Genomic DNA, 18594 nt, shown 5'->3' with positions numbered 1-18594 from the left:
GGGAGGGATGCGGGCGAGGATATTGCGGGGGAGGGATGCGGGCGAGGATATGGGAGGGAGGGATGCGGGCGAGGATATTGGGGGAGGGTTGCGGGCGAGGATATTGGGGGGAGGGATGCGGGCGAGGATATTGGGTGTAGGGATGCGGGCGAGGATATGGGAGGCAGGGATGCGGGCGAGGATATTGCGGGGGAGGGATGCGGGCGAGGATATGGGAGGGAGGGATGCGGGCGAGGATATTGGGGGAGGGTTGCGGGCGAGGATATTGGGGGGAGGGATGCGGGCGAGGATATGGGAGGGAGGGATGCGGGCGAGGATATTGGGGGGAGCGATGCGGGCGAGGATATTGGGGGAGTGGTTTGCGGGCAACGATATTGTGGGGAGGGATGCAGGCAAGGATATTGGTGGGGGAAGGATGCGGGCGAGGATATTGTGGGGGAAGGGATGTGGGCGAGGATATTGAGGGGAGGTATGCAGGGATGATATTGAGGGGAGGGATGCAGGCGAGGATATTGGGGGTGGAGGGATGCGGGCAAGGATATTGTGGGGGAGGGATGCAGGCGACGATATGGGAGGGAGGGATGTGGATGAGGATGTTGGGGGGAGGGATGTGGGCGAGGACATTGGGAGGGATGCGGGCGAGGATATTGGTGGGGGAAGGATGCGGGTGAGGATATTGTGGGGGGAGGGATGCGGGCGAGGATATTGAGGGGAGGTATGCAGGGATGATAGTTAGGGGAGGGATGCAGACGAGGATATTGGTGGGGGAGGGATGCGGGCAAGGATATTGGCGGGGGTGGGATGCAGGGATGATATTGGCGGGGGAGGGATGCAGGCGAGGATATTGGTTGGGGGATGCGGGCGAGGATATGGGAGGGAGGGATGCGGGCGAGGATATTGGGGGGAGCGATGCGGGCGAGGATATTGGGGGAGTGGTTTGCGGGCAACGATATTGTGGGGAGGGATGCAGGCAAAGATATTGGTGGGGGAAGGATGCGGGCGAGGATATTGTGGGGGAAGGGATGTGGGCGAGGATATTGAGGGGAGGTATGCAGGGATGATATTGAGGGGAGGGATGCAGGCGAGGATATTGGGGGTGGAGGGATGCGGGCAAGGATATTGTGGGGGAGGGATGCAGGCGACGATATGGGAGGGAGGGATGTGGATGAGGATGTTGGGGGGAGGGATGTGGGCGAGGACATTGGGAGGGATGCGGGCGAGGATATTGGTGGGGGAAGGATGCGGGTGAGGATATTGTGGGGGGAGGGATGCGGGCGAGGATATTGAGGGGAGGTATGCAGGGATGATAGTTAGGGGAGGGATGCAGACGAGGATATTGGTGGGGGAGGGATGCGGGCAAGGATATTGGCGGGGGTGGGATGCAGGGATGATATTGGCGGGGGAGGGATGCAGGCGAGGATATTGGTTGGGGGATGCGGGCAAGGATATTGGTGGGGTTGGATGCGGGCGAGGATGTGGGGGGGGGGGAGGGATGCGGGCGACGATATTGGGGGGGGGTAGGGATGCGGGGATGATATTGGCGGGGGAGGGAGGCAGGCGAGGATATTGTCGGGAGAGGGATGCGGGCGAGGATATTGGGGGAGGTATGCAGGGATGATAGTGAGGGGAGGGATGCGGGCGAGGATATTGGGGGGTGGGATGCGGGCGAGGATATTGTTGGGGGAGGAATGTGGGCGAGGATATTGGGGGGAGGAATGCAGGCGAGGATATTGGTGGGAGGGTGCCGAAGATATTGGTGGGAGGGATGCCGGCGAAGATATTGGTGGGAGGGATGGGTCGAGGGTATTGGCGGTAGATTGGGAGGAGTGGAGGGTTTGCGGGTTAATGAGGGGGATGGGGTTTTGATTAGGGTGAAATGAGGGGGTGGGATAAATGAAATGAGGGATGGCAGAATGGAAGTGGGAGGGATCGGGGAAAGGGAGGGGGCGAATTGAGGGATGGGGAAGGAAGGGGTAATGAAATGAGGGATGGGGGAATGGGCAGGGGAGAACTGGGAGGGTGAATGGTGGGTGGGAACTTGAGGGTGGGGGGGCAACTAGGGGAGGAGTGGAAATGTGCTTTTTGTGTGCCAATTTGGCAAATTTTTTTTGGAATCCCAAGGGATGATCTCCATACAAGTCCTTCATTCAATGTGAAATAAGAGTGTGTGACGAAATTGAGAAATGTGTGGTGCATGTCAGGTGAATTCTCCAAGCAAGGACGAGCCATATAAATGAATTGGGACCTATTACCTGAATGTACTTAGTGGCTAGCTTGCCTGGACTAAAGTGGCTTGCACGCCAAGAAATTGGAACAAAGATTGTAAATGGGTTTGCTGTAGTCTTCTGATCTCCCCTTGATTATAGGCAAGGTGCCAAAGAGTTGAAGAGCAGCAAATGTGGCCCTCTTAGTCCAGAAAAGGTGTAAGGACACTCACGGCAACCACAGGCCAATCAGTTTAACATCAGTGGTTTAGTAAAGTTTTAGTGCTATTATAGGGAAAAAATAATCAGGCACTTTCAGAGATTGAGGAGAGCCTGTTCATAAAGATTCATAAAGCATTGCTGCCAAATGGGATTAGATTAAGTTAGGGTGTCTGGTCAGCATGGACAAGACGGACTGCAGGGTGTTTCCGTGCTGTATATCTCCGACTCAAAAGTGCAGATTGTCCTCAATTGGTTGACATTTTTTGAGAAAGCAACAGTGAACTTTGGTGAGGGGAATATTAGTGGATATTGTCTATATGAATTTTGATAAAGTGCCATGAAGGGGCTGGCAGACAAGGTGGGGGCAGATGGAATAGGAGGGTGAGTGTCAGACTGGATTAATAATGGGCTGAGGGCTGCAAGACAGTAAATGCAATGCCTTTGACAATGTAGCACTCCCTTGGCAATGCACTGAATCTTGGGGGGGAGATTTTGTGTTCACTTGAGAATTGAATCTCTACTTCAGGTGAGACTGTTCCTCACTCTGCTGTTGCTTCTTAGGAATGAGTCTAAATTAAATGCTCTTGACCATTTCTGTTCAGATTTCTTTCGCTTCGTGACTTACTCAGCTTGGAGCCATCAGCTGCCTTCTGTTCCTATTGGGAAATGGCACGAGTTCAGTTTAGGAAATTTACTCAACGTGGATGAGTTGGGCCAAAGGCCTATTTCTGTGCTGTATAACTCTGTCTCTAAATGTACCTCCCCCTTATCTGCTCAACTAAACTCTTATATCTTTATATAAATAAAGCTAATTCTTCAGGCACCACTCCTCTGATGTCACTTTTTCATTCAAAGCTCATAGGATTATTGCTTCTATCAAGGGAGGTCTGTTCAGCTCTTCCATTTCCTCTCTCAGCTTCTCTGCCTTCCCTCATTTTTAATCTCTTTCCTCAAATCTTCTCAGCCCCACAGTTATACCTGCCCACTTCATAGCTAATTCCACTGCCCAGATCCTTCCATTCATTTTGTCCCTCACTCTGAACCCCATCCGTCTCATTGTCCATGTCACTGCTCCATACTTTATAGCCTAATTTTTCTGTCAGCCTAGCAAGTAGATTTCAGCTGCAATCTGGATTGAGACAGCCAAAACTTGTTACATCATTGCATCTAGGAGAGAGGACTGTCCTGCTGCAAACCAATTCAAGCCACAAAGAGATGAAAGGGCATTGTCATGGATGTGAGTTTGCTCGCTGAGCTGGAAGGTTAGTTTTCAGACATTTCATCACCATTCTAGGTAACATCATCGGTGAGCCTCCGACGAAGCACTGGTGTTATGTCCCGCTTTCTATTTATCTGGTTAGGTTTGCTTGGGTTGGTGATGTCATTTCCTGTTCTTTTCTCAGGAGATGGAGATGGTAGATTGGCTCCAAATCAATCTACCATCCCCGGAAAAAAAGAACAGGAAATGACATCAACCCAAGGAAACCTAAACAGATAAATAGAAAGCAGGACATAACACCAGATCTTTGTCAGAGGCTCACCGATGATGTTACCTGGAATGGTGACGAAACATCTGAAAACTAACCTTCCAGCTCAGTGAGCAAACTCACATCCAGAACCTCAACCTGAGCTACAGATCTTCTCAAAACTCGCTAGCACCTATGGGCGCTATACGCATTGTCATGTGACAAATGTGCAGGGAACCACTACAGCCATGTCATCCATTGCAGCATACAGGTACAAATCAGAACCACAAGTGGGCACTTTCTGGCTGAACCCATGGCCCTATATAGACATCTATAATGGACCAAACATCTTCAGCTGCCTCATCAATGACCTTCCCTCCACCATCAGATCCGAAGTGGGAAGGTTCATTGATTATTGTCATGTTCAGCACCATTCATGATTTTGCAGACAATGAAGCAGTCCATAAGACATAGGAGTGGAAGTAAGGCCATTTGGCCCATCGAGTCCACTCTGCCATTTAAATCATGGCTGATAGGCATTTCAACTCCACTTCCTGGCACTCTCCCCGTAGCCCTTGATTCCTTGTGAGATCAAGAATTTATCGATCTCTGCCTTGAAGGCATCTAACGCCCCAGCCTCCACTGCACTCCGTGGCAATGAATTCCACAAGCCCACCACTCTCTGGCTGAAGAAATGTCTCCTCATTTCCGTTTTAAGTTTACCCCCTCTAACTCTAATGCTGTGTCCACAGGTCCTAGTCTCCCCACCTAATGGAAACAACTTCCCAGCATCCACCCTTTCTTAGCCATACATTATCTTGTAAGTTTCTATTAGATCTCCCCTCAACCTTCTAAACTCTAATGAATACAATCCCAGGATCCTTAGCCGTTCATCATACTTTAAACCTTCCGTTCCAGGGATCATCCGTGTGAATCTCCGTCAGACACGCTCCAGGGCCAGTATGTCCTTCCTGAGGTGTGGGGCCCAAAATTGGACTCAGTCCATATGCTCATGCGATAATCTCCAGGCTTGGGTTGACAAGTGGTAAGTAACATTAACACCACATGACAGATAATAACCACATCTAACCATTACCCCTTTACGTTCAATGGAATTATCATTTTTGAATTCACCCACTGCTGACATGATGGGGGCTATCTGACCAGAAAATGAATTGGACTTGTCATAAATACTGTGGCTAAAAAATGAGATCAGAGACTAGGGATTCTGCAGCAGGTAAGTCAGCTCCTCCTCCTGTCTTCCTAAAGCCTGCCTGTTTACAAGGCACAAGTCAGAAGTGTGATGGAATACTGACTGTCTAGCCAGATGAATGCAGCTCAATAACACTGAAGAAACTCAACACCATCTGGGATAAAGCAGTTTACTTGATTGAAAATATGACAGCAATCATTCACCTGTAAGATGCCTTCCAAGGAAATATATCACTGTTTCTGGGTAAAATCCAGGAATTCCCTCCCTAACAACAGAGAGTGAAACATGGACTGCACCTTTCTAAGAAAGCAGCTCACCATTAAGCTATTAGGGATGAGCAATATGTGAAGCCAAATCTGTTGAACAAAAAAAAACCCCTTCTGTTCCTCATTCTCAGAAAGGGCACTGGGAGTGAATACCCATTAGTCTATTGGCAAATGATTTGGCTCTGCTGAAATGAACGGTCAGTTCAGGAATCATTGCCTTGAAACAATATGTGCATTTTAAAGTAGGTTTAAAAGTGGACAGATTCATATAGCATGGAGCAGACATTTTAGTCAAACCAGTCGAAGCCAACCATGTTCCCAAACTAAACTAGTCCCACCTGCCTGCTCCTGGCCCATATCCCTCCAAACCTTTCCTATTCATGTCCTTTTCCAGATGTCTTAAGTGTCATAACTGGGCAGACATCCACCACTTCCTCATGATGTTCATTCCACATACAAATTCATCCTCTATGTAAAGAAAAATTGCCCCTCATGTCCTCTTTAATTCTCTCTCACCTTAAAAATGTGTCCCCCTAGTCTTGAAATCCCCCACCCAAGGGAAAAGGCACCCAACCATTAACCCTATCAATTCCCCTCATGATTTTATAAACCGCTTAGTCAGCCTCTGGCTATTTTTAAGGAATAACACGTAGTTAAAATCATTATACAAGAGCAGCTGACCATTCAGCCCCTCAAGCTTGCTTGGCCACTCAATAAGAATATGGGTTTTCTACCCCTCAACACCATTTTCCTGCCTTGCTGCACGTCTCTCAATTCCTTTCATGCCTAAAAATCTAGCAAGCTCAGTTTTACACATTTGCAACACTTCAGCCCTCTCAGGCAGAGTATTTGAAAGATTACAGCCCACTGAGTAAAGCAATTTCTTCTCAGGAGTCTGAAATAAATACTAAATGTCAATGCAATCTCATGTGCAACATCTACTCACCAGGCTAAGGCAGGTCAAAGAAGAACAATTCTCACTTTGTTAGAAACATATTTTAAATATTTTAATAAAGGAGAAACCAGTCATTTGTTATCATTTGCAAATTACAGCATGGACAATATTTATGGCCAAAGGTAATGCTACCAAACGTAGTGCATCACAGCTCAGTTTCTGATAGAACAACTTGATTAAGTGCAAATAAAAAAATAGCGGCCATCAATGCCCCATTGGCCCACTTTACAAACAGCATCAGACAAATTGTTCAGTCAAGGCCTCAATTCTTCAAATGCTTTTCTATAAGGTATTGGAGAGAAACATTTCCAAATACGAGGACTTGTTTTCAACCAAATCCTATTCCAGATGCTCATAATTTGTATTGCTCTCTGCTCGTACATGATACTGTGATAAGAATTACACTGATTGCCCTGTCCTTAATTAGTTTCTTTGTCTATGTACACAATATATAATAATCTATCTGTAGTAAGACACTGATAAAGCTCCCTGCTCTGCTCGCTGGGTTACATTTAAACTGTAAAGTTACATAAATTAGAAGTGATTTGAGGTTCAAACTCCGCTGAGGGATTTAGGTTCAATCTATTAATAAATAAAAGGAGTTTGTTTCCACCAGTCATGGGTGAACAGTTTGGGGATTCCTTATCCCAGAACTGGGAATGTCAGTGCATCAGCAGCTTCGACAGTCAACAGGCGAGTACCGAAATACTGGCAATGCCCGTGTGGCAGGAAGTACTTTTGCACCAGAAGTCCAGTTACACCACAGTTCCACTTGGCGAATTAGCCTGATTCTGTGCCGACAACAAACCCTAAAAATACAGAATATACACTAGTTATCACAATGCAACAGTTAACAAAGGGGCCACAACCGTGAAAATTACATCAAAGGTGGACAGGCAGGGATAGCAGGAATGATTTTCAATGTGGAAATTTGGAGCACTTTTAAAATTCAGGGGAGAAGTATCTAAGTACTTTCAAGGGAGAAAACAACTAGAAATTGATAATAGGAAGAAGCAGGATTAATATGATAGCTCCTTCAAACAGCCAGCACCAGCACAATGGGGCATATGGCCTTCTACACTGTATGATTCCACAATCACCGAACAATAATTATTCATCCAGCATCCATCAAATTTGGGACAAAGGGGAAGCATTTAAAAGAAAATATAAATGGACGAGGAGCTGGTGTTGGAAAATAATATGGAGGGGCACAATTCAGTTGAATGGCAGAGCAGGCTCAAGGGGTTGAATGGCCTGCTTCCCGAAACACCACCCATGGTGCAGGGCTTGTTTATGGAGTATTCACCCACACCTAAAATGCAGGTTCACTGACACCAAATGCCATGCCAAAGTTTTAATGACTGAAAAAGAAAGCTATACTGTTCCCTTCAGATACAGGTTCTAAATGGTCATGTCAAGAAGGAAATGGCAAAGTGGCTGTTCCCAACTAACAGTGAATGACTAAGAAATTAAGCAGTGATGAGACAGTTATTCAGGTTTCTCAGAACAGAGACAGAAGACAAATGGTAGAACAACTTGGGCCAAATAGGACATGCTTGATGGAGGGATGAGAAAAGATTGATGGGAAACTTGCAAAAGAGTTATGTGGCAGATAAGGTGTCAAAGGAGAGACTGTGGTGGAATAAGGAAATGCATCACCACAGCAGCAAATTTCCATTGAATATACTAAACTGTACTAACCATGAATGACCCAGATTTAACCCCTGTGCTGAGTTACTCATTTAACTCACTGGACAGAAGAATACTAGCCAGGGCTCCCAATAGCCAAGTCAAGTCCTATTGTCAATGCTTTACACAGAACTCAGTGAGAAGAGGGAGGAGTAAGTGTGAGCTGCAATACTCCAGTCACTCCCTAGCAGGAGCATCTATAAGATGCATTGTACAAGCTCAGCAAGGCTTCTCTGACAGCATCTTCTAAATGTGCAGGCTCCACAACTTAGGAGAACACCGGCAGCAGGTGCCTGGGAACACCACCACCTGCAAGATGTGCTCCAAGCCACCCACCATCCTGAAGTTGAAATATACCGCTGTTCCTTCACTGTCACTGGGTCAAAATTCTGGAATTCCCTCTCTATCAGCACTGTGGATGTCCTTCCACCGTTTGGACTGCAGTCATTCAAAAGGTAGCTCACTACCAACTTCTCAATGGTTTAATTAGGGATGGGCAATAAACGCCTGGCCTTGCCAGCAACACCTCTACACCCTGAACAAATTTTTCAGAAGTATTTTTCAGAAGTGTTACCAGGAGTAGTGTGTTCAGTTTGGATACATTAGGAAGGATATATTGGCCTCAGGAGGAATGTGGCATAACTTATCAGAATTATACCTCGATCTTCCAAAGATCAGCTACGATAACATTCCCAGGAGTTTGAAGGTAAGTGATGATTTGAGCAAAGTTTGCAAGATATTAAGGGGAACTGATCAAGTAGATGGACAGATGTAATGTGCACTTGTTGGAGATTTAGGATGTGAAGGAATCACCTGAAATTTAAAGCCCGATTGTTCAGGAATTATGAAACACTTCCACACAGAGGGTGGCAGAAACTTGAACTCACTCCTGCAAATGACTATTGATGCAAGAAATAAATTTTAAATGAGACGGATAGATTTTTACTAACCAAAGCTTTACAGGAATGTGCAACATAGCCAAGTAATCTACGTGGAGTTAGATGCTCATGTTACTGAATGGCAGAAAAGACCTGAGGGGCAGTTTCTGGCATCGGGAAATTAGATGAAGAAAGGGGAGCACTTTTGGAAAGTATTTAAAATAAAAGTAGCAAAGAAAAAGATTCCCAAGCAAGTGTCCAGTAATGGAATGAGGACTCAGGGTACAATTAGATTTTATTTGACATGCAGCACAGCCGTGAGTACAAAATAATCTCATCTCCCTTTTCTCTCTCTCATTGTGTTAAAACTTTTCTGGGGTAGCACGGTGGCTCGATGGTTAGCACTGCTGCCTCACAGCACCAGGGACCCGGGTTTGATTCCACCTTTGGGTGACTGTCTGTGTGGAGTTTGCACATTCTCCCCATGCCTGCGTGGGTTTCCTCCCGCAGTCTGAAGATGCGTACATTAGGTGAACTGGCGACATTAAATTGCCCATAGCATCCAGAGCTTTGTAAGTTAGGTGGATTGGCCATGGGAAATATAGGGATAAAGTTGGCAGTGGGATACTCTTTGGAAAGTCGATGTAAATGTGTTGGGCCAAATGGCCTGTTTCAACACTAAGGATTCTATTCTATTCCACAGTAAAATGCATACAAAATAAACCGTTTGCTTTGTCATTCAATAAGATCATGGTTGATTTATTTGTTTGCCAGCTTTCACACTACCATCTACCCTGATAAGTTTGGATTCCACACCTGACAAGAATCAGTATTGTCTTAAAAATATTCAGCGACCTGCCTCCTGTTCCCATGTATCTGCTGCTCTGGTTGGAAGTGGTCATGGGTTTCAAAAATGCTTTCTAAGGCTCTTTGGTGAATTTCTGCAGTATGTTGTAGATAGTACAAACTGAATGTGTGCGGTGGAAAGAGCACAGATTTGTGAATTTGGTGCCAACTAAGCAGGCTGCTTTGTCAGGCAGCAGGTCATTAGCCTTCATGATTATGTGCTGTCCCTGCACACTAAGCCTTTGTGGCTCATGTACTCAAGCACCTTCACACCTCCAAATTCCACAGCCATTCTCCAATTTATTCTACCTGCCAAAGTGCACAATTCCACATTTTCCCACTTTAAGCCAATTCTGCCAAATCCTTACATATTCTATGTGCTTGCTAACCAAGACTGACTCCTGCTGAAATAATGCTTTGATATTAAAATTCTCATCCTTCCTTTCAAGTCACTGATGGCTTCAAAGTCTTCCTATCACCGTAATTTCCTGCATATCTGTGGTAACCTAATGATGGTTTCTTAAGCAATCCTGGTTTTGACTGTTCCAGCAGTAGTAGACTTGCTGTCATTGCCTGGGCTCTAAACTCTCAAATTCCATCCCTAAATCTTTCTTTCTTCTGAGTGTGCTCTTTCACCAAGCCTTATTTTTTAAACCATCTGGTCCCACGTCTCTTTAAATGGTTCAGTATCAAACTGTGCTTCATTACACTCCTTTGAAGAGGCTTGAGGCATTTTGTTTATAAATACAAATTTCTGTTGTCAGTTCAGAATCTCAGGGACAACAGGGATTCACTCACTATTTTCTGCTCCCTTTTGCTACTCATTTTAGATGAACAGCAAACTACATTTACTTTTATAGCAACTTGAAAAGTAGTGAAAGGTCCCAAGAAACTTCACAGGAGCATTATTAGAAAAAACAAGGATATAAAAGGACAGGTGATCAAAGGCTTGGTCACAAAGACGAGCTTTTTATGGTCACAGAAGCAGAAATTTAAGGAGTCAATACCAGAATTTAGGATAGAGGCTGTTGAAGCAAAAAAAGAACCCCAGGAACATGCAAGGGACCAACATAAGTAGAGTTGAGCAATCTGGGAGGGCAGTAGGGCTAGAGGGCTTAAGGAAGTATGGAGATTGTACAGGTCAACAAAAACGTTTCAAGAGGATTCTTGTGGTGCAGTGGCAGTGAGAAAGGGTAGATTCAAGTTCCACCTGCCCTGAAAGTGTGTTACAACCTTCTCAAACAGGGTGATTAAAATAGCTGCATTGCCCAGAGAGCCTGTCTTCCCTGTTACCATAGTCCAGGACACACAAAAATCTTGAGTTGTTCCCAAATGTGATGGTTCATTAACATATGACTACCAATTTTCACACTATTTCTCTAGCACCCTTAATGTAGGAAAACACTATGATAACACTCCTGTGAAACACCAGTCAAAGTTAGGCACCAGGCTGCGTAAGGATATTTTTGGACAGGTCAGTCAGAAGGGTGGGTTTTAAAATCAGCTTTAAAACATTTGAGGTGAAAAGAGGTGGAGAGTTTTAGGTACGAATTCCAGACTTTAGGTCCCATGCAGCTGAGGCACAGTCGCTAATCATTAAAATCCAAGAGTGCACCAACAGCCGGAATTGGAAGAGCACAGAGACCTCGGGAAGGTGTGAAGGCTGCAGGAGGTTACCGGGGTAACAACCCTGATCAGTCTCCATGCCTCCCATACTCACCACTTTACCTGGCCGTGCCCATGTGCAAATGAAGCCTTCTTGGCAAGCAGTGACTATGCAGTCCTCCAAGAATATCAACACCGTTAGTCTCTCGTGTGCGATCTTTTTACAGACCAAAGGCTCCAGCAAGGGCACCTCGTCCATGCGAGGACACAGGGTGGTCCCCAAAGTCTTGGCAGTGTCGAGTTTGTTTCGGGTGACCAGGTTGAGCTTATCGTTGCTCTTGCTGATGACATGGCCGATGCTGTGGTTCCGCTTGTGGTCCTTCTCTGCACTCTTGTCTTTGCGGTCATGCAGCGTCAGCGTGGCAAACTTGCTGATGCTGAAGGGGACGCCCCCGTCCGTCGAGTGGGCCTTGCTGTTAGCATTCGTGACAGCCGGGTGCGGAAGACTGTTTGACCGGGAGAGTGAGTGCGGGATAGAGTTGGCCATGTTGGCTTCCAGTGCGAGTCCACTAGTGTGGCTTCCGCAGCTCACGGAGCTGGGAACGGTTGAGTTCACCATGTTCGTGTGCGTCCGAGCTCGCGAGAGGGGCTGATGGGGGAACAAAATGTCTTCCGTCAGGTCCCACAGGCAAAACTGAGTGTCCTGCCCCACCGAGCCAAACCGGTAAGTCACGTTGGTGGCCCGGCCGTCTGTAGAGTTGTGCTTGGAGAGTCTGGATAAAGTGCTGCTGGTCCGATTGCGGCCTAGCGGGGCGTGCTCCTGGAAGTCCTCGTCGCTGCCGCTGAACTCGGGCTGCTCCCCGTCGTCAACGCTGCTGGTGTAAGGGTCGAAGGCCACCACGCTGACCCAGGATTTGTGGCCGTGACCCCGAGCAATGACGCGGCAGTCCCAAAAGGACCAGACTGTCACCAGGTCGTCCTCCCCACCTGTCACAATGTACCGGCCGTCTGGGCTCCAGCACACGCACAGCAACCCCCCAAAGTAGCTCTTCATCGCACCATACAGCTCCATTGAGTCAAAGTGGAAGACCCGCAAACTGCCATCTTGACTGGCACATGCCACGTGTTTGCCGTCCGGGGCGAAAGCGAACTCATGGAGAGCACCCTCCCCAACTGACCATTTCAGCAGTGGGTTCCGGCTCGACTTGCTTTTGCAGGTATAGACTGCAAAGCCAGGCCCCTGCTTCAGCGGCTGGTAGTGAGGTGCAGTTGTGCCACACGGGTGCTCTACGTTGTAAAGGTAGAGGTTGCCGCTGGTGTGGGCGACAAGGAAGAGGCTCTCGGACTCTGGCATCCACTTCAAACAGGTCACCTTGGTCTTGTCGATGAACCTCTGCACAGCAAAGAGGAAGAAGCCACCTTTAAACCTCAGAACAGGAGAAAGCAGGAAAACAAAATCTGGGAGGATTTGTGATTCCAACCCGTTTCTGACAAGAGATTTCTTTTTTAAAAAAATTGTTCATAGGATATAGCTGAACAGGGCAGTGTTTACTGCCCAACCTTTGCCAAAGCAATTTCTCTTACATTCATCAGGACAATTCACAAGAATACCAACATTTATACTGCATGACAGGAGTGCTGACTGGCTGGAAAGCGGACTCTGAAACCGATTCTGAAATTACACAACATTTGCTGCATAATCTGGAGTGTGGGAAGGATTACACTGACAACCAATTGAGAATGGTCAGTTGGACTTGCAAGGGGATGCAGGTGCATACACTAGAAGCTACAAATACTAACACAGAGGGCTCTATTCGGTCCAGGCACACACTGGACTTGCAGCAATTCAGCAAAATAGGGGTGAGCAATTGGCTAGTTATTTTCTCAGGGCAATATTGTAACCAATCAGGATTAACACATTTGCTTTAAAATCCATCTCTATCGAACAACACTCTCTTCAGCAGCATAAATGTTGGTCCTCCCCTTCAGTAGTATTCTTAAAGTTTCGCCAAAATGGTGAAACTCAAGCTCATTACTACCAAACGAGAAAGAATATCGGGCCGATCACACAGTCCGTCCCTCCAGTATCCAAACCACTGTATAGTTTGGTTGGGATACAGAAAGGGCTGGGTTTACATCGAACCCAAACGATTCTATGAGACCCCAGATGCCATTCATCCTGGTTCTTCAACAGTAGAAAAAAAAATTGTCTTTTTAAATGAGGCAAAAGGAACCACAGCACTACATGCCAGAACAGTCGTGAGGAAAAAGATGGGGCGTGACCGGGAAATGGGATCAACAGTTATTATAATAAAAGAAATTTCCAACACTAGCAGAATGGAATGAATGGGAAGGAAGATCTCACTAAACTGTCTTCTCAGTCTGCAGAGAAGCAAGTGCACTGGACTTCTCCCCATTCACCCCATGGAAAGATTGGCAGGAAATACTCAATAGCTTAAATCACAGCTCAAAGACAAATAAAACCGAAGGGGCAGACTCAGGTACACCGACAAACAACAACTTGCCCTGACAATGCACACTTAATGCAGTAAAATGTCTGAAGGTATTTTTGATCAAATTTGACATTGAGCCACATAAGGGGACGTACAAGAGAGATGGCCAAACGTCTGTTCAAAGAAAAACCCAAAGAACCACAGATGCTGGAAATCAAACAAAAACTGAAACTGCTGTAAAACCTCAGCAGGGCTGGCAGCATCAGTGAAGAGAAATCAGAGTTAACGTTTCGGGTCCAGAGACCCTCCCTCAGAACCGAGGCAGTTCCGAGGAAGGGTCACCGGACCAGAAACGTTAACTCTGATTTCTCATTGCAAATTGTTGCCAGACCCAGAGCTTTTCCAGAAACTCCTGTTTTTGCAGTTTGTTCAAAAGCGGTATGTTTTCAGGGGTTAAACCCTTCAAAATCAATGTGGAATCTCTAGTTTAAGACAGTGTAAGTTCAGGGCTACAACAAAAAATATACAGGTGCTATCATAATGAATAATGTCAACTGGTAAATTTATAGCTGGAGTAGGGATTGGAGGTGCAATGGAACAGTAGTAACTACCTGACTAAAATATCACAAGTATTACCTGTGATCTCGCCCCCTGTGTGAAGTGTGTTAGGGTGATGGTACTTGTGTGTAGGAACATTGTTCAGTTATTTTGAAAGAAATGCTTCTGTTGCTAACTTAGGCCTGTTGCTAACTTAGGCCTGTTGTCTTGTACCAATTTAAATACCATGGTCTAGTTGTGTGTTTAATGGAGAATGTTGATAATTTCTTCTATCTCTGCTTTTGTGAATGCCCAAGTACACCACTGTTCGGCTTAAATGCAATAGGTATTGGTAGATGATGACGGTGTCACGTAATAAGTGCTCCAATATTCTGTTGGACCCAATGTGCATCAAAAAGATGCTTTACAGAAGCTGTTCAGGATTAAACGTGTGGAGAGGATGAGGCACAAGGAGTCTGGAAATTGGTGGAGCACCAGGGGCCTTCATTTCTCTTCCCTGGCTCCGACAGTAAGGACATGGGGAAGTAGACTCAGGGGCATTCTCATTCACTGCACGAAGACAGGACAACAGAAACCTCTGCCCTTTGGACCATTGTTACTGTTTGAATTACAGTCAATCCTCAAAAGTGCAAATGCATACTTGGGCAATCACACTACCTCTTCATTGAACAACTTGCTGGTTTCTTTCTTGATCGGATCCAGGTACTGGACTTGTCCTGCAGAGAAGCCAACTACAAGCGAGACGCTGTCAGGCGTGGCAGTGAACTGGTTAAAATCATGACAGGTGGGTTGTGTCCCTTTGTAGATACGTTTGTCAATGGGTTTACTCAGGTCTGCTGCCTAAGGAGAACATAAAAGGTTCAGTTTTAGTCAGTATGACTGGGGAGTCAGTACTGTATTACAAGCAACGCCTACCAAATGAACGGCCCAAATTCTAACAAGTTGACAAAGCTGTGACTGTAAACAAGGAGCCAAGCATTTATTGAGGGTATAATGGAATTGTTTCAGTATTTATAAACGCAACACCTCTGTTGTCTTCAAAATACCAGGCATAACATTTTAGGAACATAAGTAGGCCATTCAGCCCACTGATCTTGATCCATCATTCAACTTAACGATGTTTGTTTCTCTTTCTTAATTTGCATCTAGTTTTGTTTCCATAACTCCTTTTACAAAAATATGTATTAACTCACAGGAGGCGAGTATCACTTTAGTACCCATGGCCTTGAGAAGGTGGTTATGAACCTTGTAAAACAAAAACATATCAATCTCATTTTTTAAATGTTCAATCGACCTCCTCGTCAACATCCCCATCAAACAATCCAAAGACAGGGCCTGCAAAGGGTTAGATACAGAGTAAAGTTTCCTCTACACTGCCCCCATTTAATACTCCCAGACAGGGACAACACAGGGTTAGATATAAAGTAAATCTCCTCGAGCTCTTCTGACGGCGGAGAAAGGTCCAGATTTTTATCACCGTTTGCTCTGAGTGATGCACAGGCTCTGCTCAGTAAGACCAGGCTTCAGCCAAATATGAAAATATCACACCAACCACAAGAGATAATAAACATGAGGAGAAAGGTGAAGTGGCCAATTTAGCCAGCTTCGCTACTCATTTAAATCATAACTGCTCTTCCCGGGGGGAGGCAACTTGAGTTAGATGCAGAGTAAAACTTCCCCTGCACGTTTAATCTGAAAGTAAAGCTCCTGCTACTCTGTCCCCATCAAATTGTCCCAGGGCAGGGGCAGCATGGGGTTAAATACAACATAAAGCTCTCTCTACTTTTGGTAAACTGAAAGTAAAGCTCCCTTGACACTGTCCCCATCAAGCACTCCCAAGTCATAGTCAGCACAGGGTTGGATACAGAGTAAATCTCTCTCTCTCTCTCTCTCTCTCTCTCTCTCTCCTGCTGCCCCAGAATCTCTCTTTGTAATTTAGCTCTTAGAGTCCAGGTGTCTTTCTGAACAACCCACAATACACTCCCTACAAGACCAACACACAATTCCTAGGGCTGGGTGCCTAGAACTGCTCACTGTAGACAGGGTGTGTTCTAATCCGGATTTATATAACAAAAACATGAACTGATCCCCTTGTGTTCTAATCTTCTAGGTATAAAGAAAAGCTTTCTATTCGCCTTTCGGATTATTAGTGCCATCTGTACATTTTATTAAAATGACATGAACAAAGAGCCCCAAGTCCCTTTATACCTCCACTTTTTATGGCATTTCTCCACTTCGGAAAGCTGTTGTGATGAGGACTTTGGTTGCTTTGCAAAAAGCTTGACTACACTCCTAGTACTATTAGGATAAAGCTGCCTCTCCCATAATCTTCAGTGATTGCAGCAGAGATAGAAGGGGAAAGGTTTAAGAAGCATGCAAGAAAAGGCTCTTTCTAGACAGACTGATAAAACTAGTGAGCAGAATGTTTGTAGCCAGCAGTAAAACGAGAGGCTGTCAGTGTCCAGGATAGTTTGCTGAGTTGAACGGTAAGAACCAATAACATTATACAACATGAAACATGGAGCGGTGCAGAAATGTAGAACTGAGCAACTTTGCTATCGTAAGAGTGTTTGATGAGATGAGTGTAGAGGGGAGCTTTATTCCGTGTTTAATTCCATTGCTATCTGTAATCCGAGTTTTGATAGGGACAGCGTGGAAGTAACTTTGCTCTGTGTCTAATCCCCAAGTTTTATATGTCTTTGCAGTGTTTGATGAAACAGTGTAGACTCTAGTGCAAATTGATTTGTAAATGCAGAGCTTGGTCCCCTTGACAACTAGATGAGAAATTCCAAAATCAGACAAAGATGTTTTACTAACATTGCGTTTTTCGAAATTCTCTACCTTAGTCCTGTCCTACACTGGTGTGTCTATTGCACACAGACCCTTGACCATTGAATAACAGTTCTTCCGTCCCTGCCACAAAGACCACACCAATTCATAACTCCTTCACGTCACGTGAAGAAGGGGCAACACTCCAAAAACTTGTGACTTCAGATTGACCTGTTGGACTATAACCTGGTGTCCTGTGACTTCTGACTTTGTCCACCCCAGTCCAACACCGATGCCTCTAGATCAATCCCAACCTCCCACCATCCAAACCCCCTTGGCTTCGGTGAATTGCCAACTTCAGATCTTGCTTACGGGAACCTAACGCCCAAACACCCATCGATCAAACGCCAACCTTTCAGCTCCATTCTTCACCCAACCCCGACCTAAACCTCAGGGTTGACACCAACCCTTGCAGCTCTGTCACTCCATGACCCCAGGCGTGTCCTACCATCTGCCTAACCACCGTCCCACACAAAGTTGACAGAATGCCCCCAACCCACTATGACCCTCAACCCTTGACCTCCTCCGCCTGACCTCTGCTGGAGACCCGATGACCCACCCCTGTGGGGGTGGAGACTGAGAGAGTCCGGCCTCCCGCACCGCATCCGCCCGGATTAGGGGTCACTGGGGGAGCCGCGGCCTCACCTTCCTGGGGCCCCGGTACAGGTAGAGGTAGAGTTCGCGGCCCACATTGAAGCAGATGCGGTCCCCGCTGCCGCTCTGGTCCCGCACGTTCACCATGGAGACCCGCACCGGGTTGGTGCCCTGGGTGGCGCTGAGGGGCACCCGGTTCGGGCGGCTGTACTCGGACAGGCTCAGCAGCTTGTAGGCTCCTTCCCGGGTCCGGAACTGCGACTTGATCTCGTTCAGCTCCTTCCCTCCGACCTCCGCCGCCGCCGCCATCTTCAGTCGGAGCCGCAGCGACACTGCCCCCGGCCCGGCTCCCGCCGACACTGCATCCACCTTCCCCCGCACCAATCCGCCGACACCGCCCCCTCCCGGCTTACATTGGCACCGCCTCCCGCCCGCCCTCCGCCGACACCGCCCCCTCCCGGCTTACATTGGCACCGCCTCCCGCCCGCCCTCCGCCGGCACCGCCCCCTCCCGCCTTTCATTGGCACCGCCTCCTCCCGGCTTTCATTAGCACCGCCTCCCGCCCGCCCTCCGCCCCCTCCCGGCTTACATTGGCACCGCCCTCCGCCGACACCGCCCCCTCCCGCCCGCCCTCCGCCCCCTCCCGCCTTTCATTGGCACCGCCACCTGCCCGCCCGCCCTCCGCCGACACCGCCCCCTCCCGGCTTATATTGGCACCGCCTCCCGCCCGCCCTCCGCCGACACCGCCCCCTCCCGCCTTTCATTGGCACCGCCTCCCGCCGACACCGCCCCCTCCCGCCTTATATTGGCACCGCC

General features: G+C 47.1%; 1 protein-coding gene across 3 annotated transcripts; it reads right to left on the bottom strand.

Annotated features, from left to right (window-relative positions):
- Positions 1-6367: 6367 nt before the first annotated feature.
- On the bottom strand, positions 6368-18153 carry LOC125447858 (WD repeat-containing protein 20-like). 3 transcript variants are annotated; one of them, XM_048522640.1, is made up of 4 exons: positions 17830-18153; positions 15013-15195; positions 11460-12737; positions 6368-7135 (listed from the first exon to the last, which is right to left on the bottom strand). In XM_048522640.1, the coding sequence occupies exons 1-4, from the start codon at positions 18085-18087 to the stop codon at positions 7082-7084; spliced, it is 1773 nt and encodes a 590-aa protein (XP_048378597.1). In that variant the 5' UTR covers positions 18088-18153; the 3' UTR covers positions 6368-7081. The 3 variants fall into 3 exon arrangements, with proteins under 3 accessions (XP_048378597.1, XP_048378598.1, XP_048378599.1); XM_048522641.1 differs by having other exon boundaries at positions 11468-12737; XM_048522642.1 differs by lacking the exon at positions 11460-12737.
- Between the last annotated feature and the right edge of the window lie 441 nt (positions 18154-18594).

The sequence above is a fragment of the Stegostoma tigrinum genome, chromosome 39 (genome assembly GCF_030684315.1).
Source record: "Stegostoma tigrinum isolate sSteTig4 chromosome 39, sSteTig4.hap1, whole genome shotgun sequence".
NCBI classification, from domain to species: domain Eukaryota; kingdom Metazoa; phylum Chordata; class Chondrichthyes; order Orectolobiformes; family Stegostomatidae; genus Stegostoma; species Stegostoma tigrinum.
Note: the sequence above shows the minus strand (reverse complement) of the source record. Positions and strands in the feature narration are given on the sequence as shown.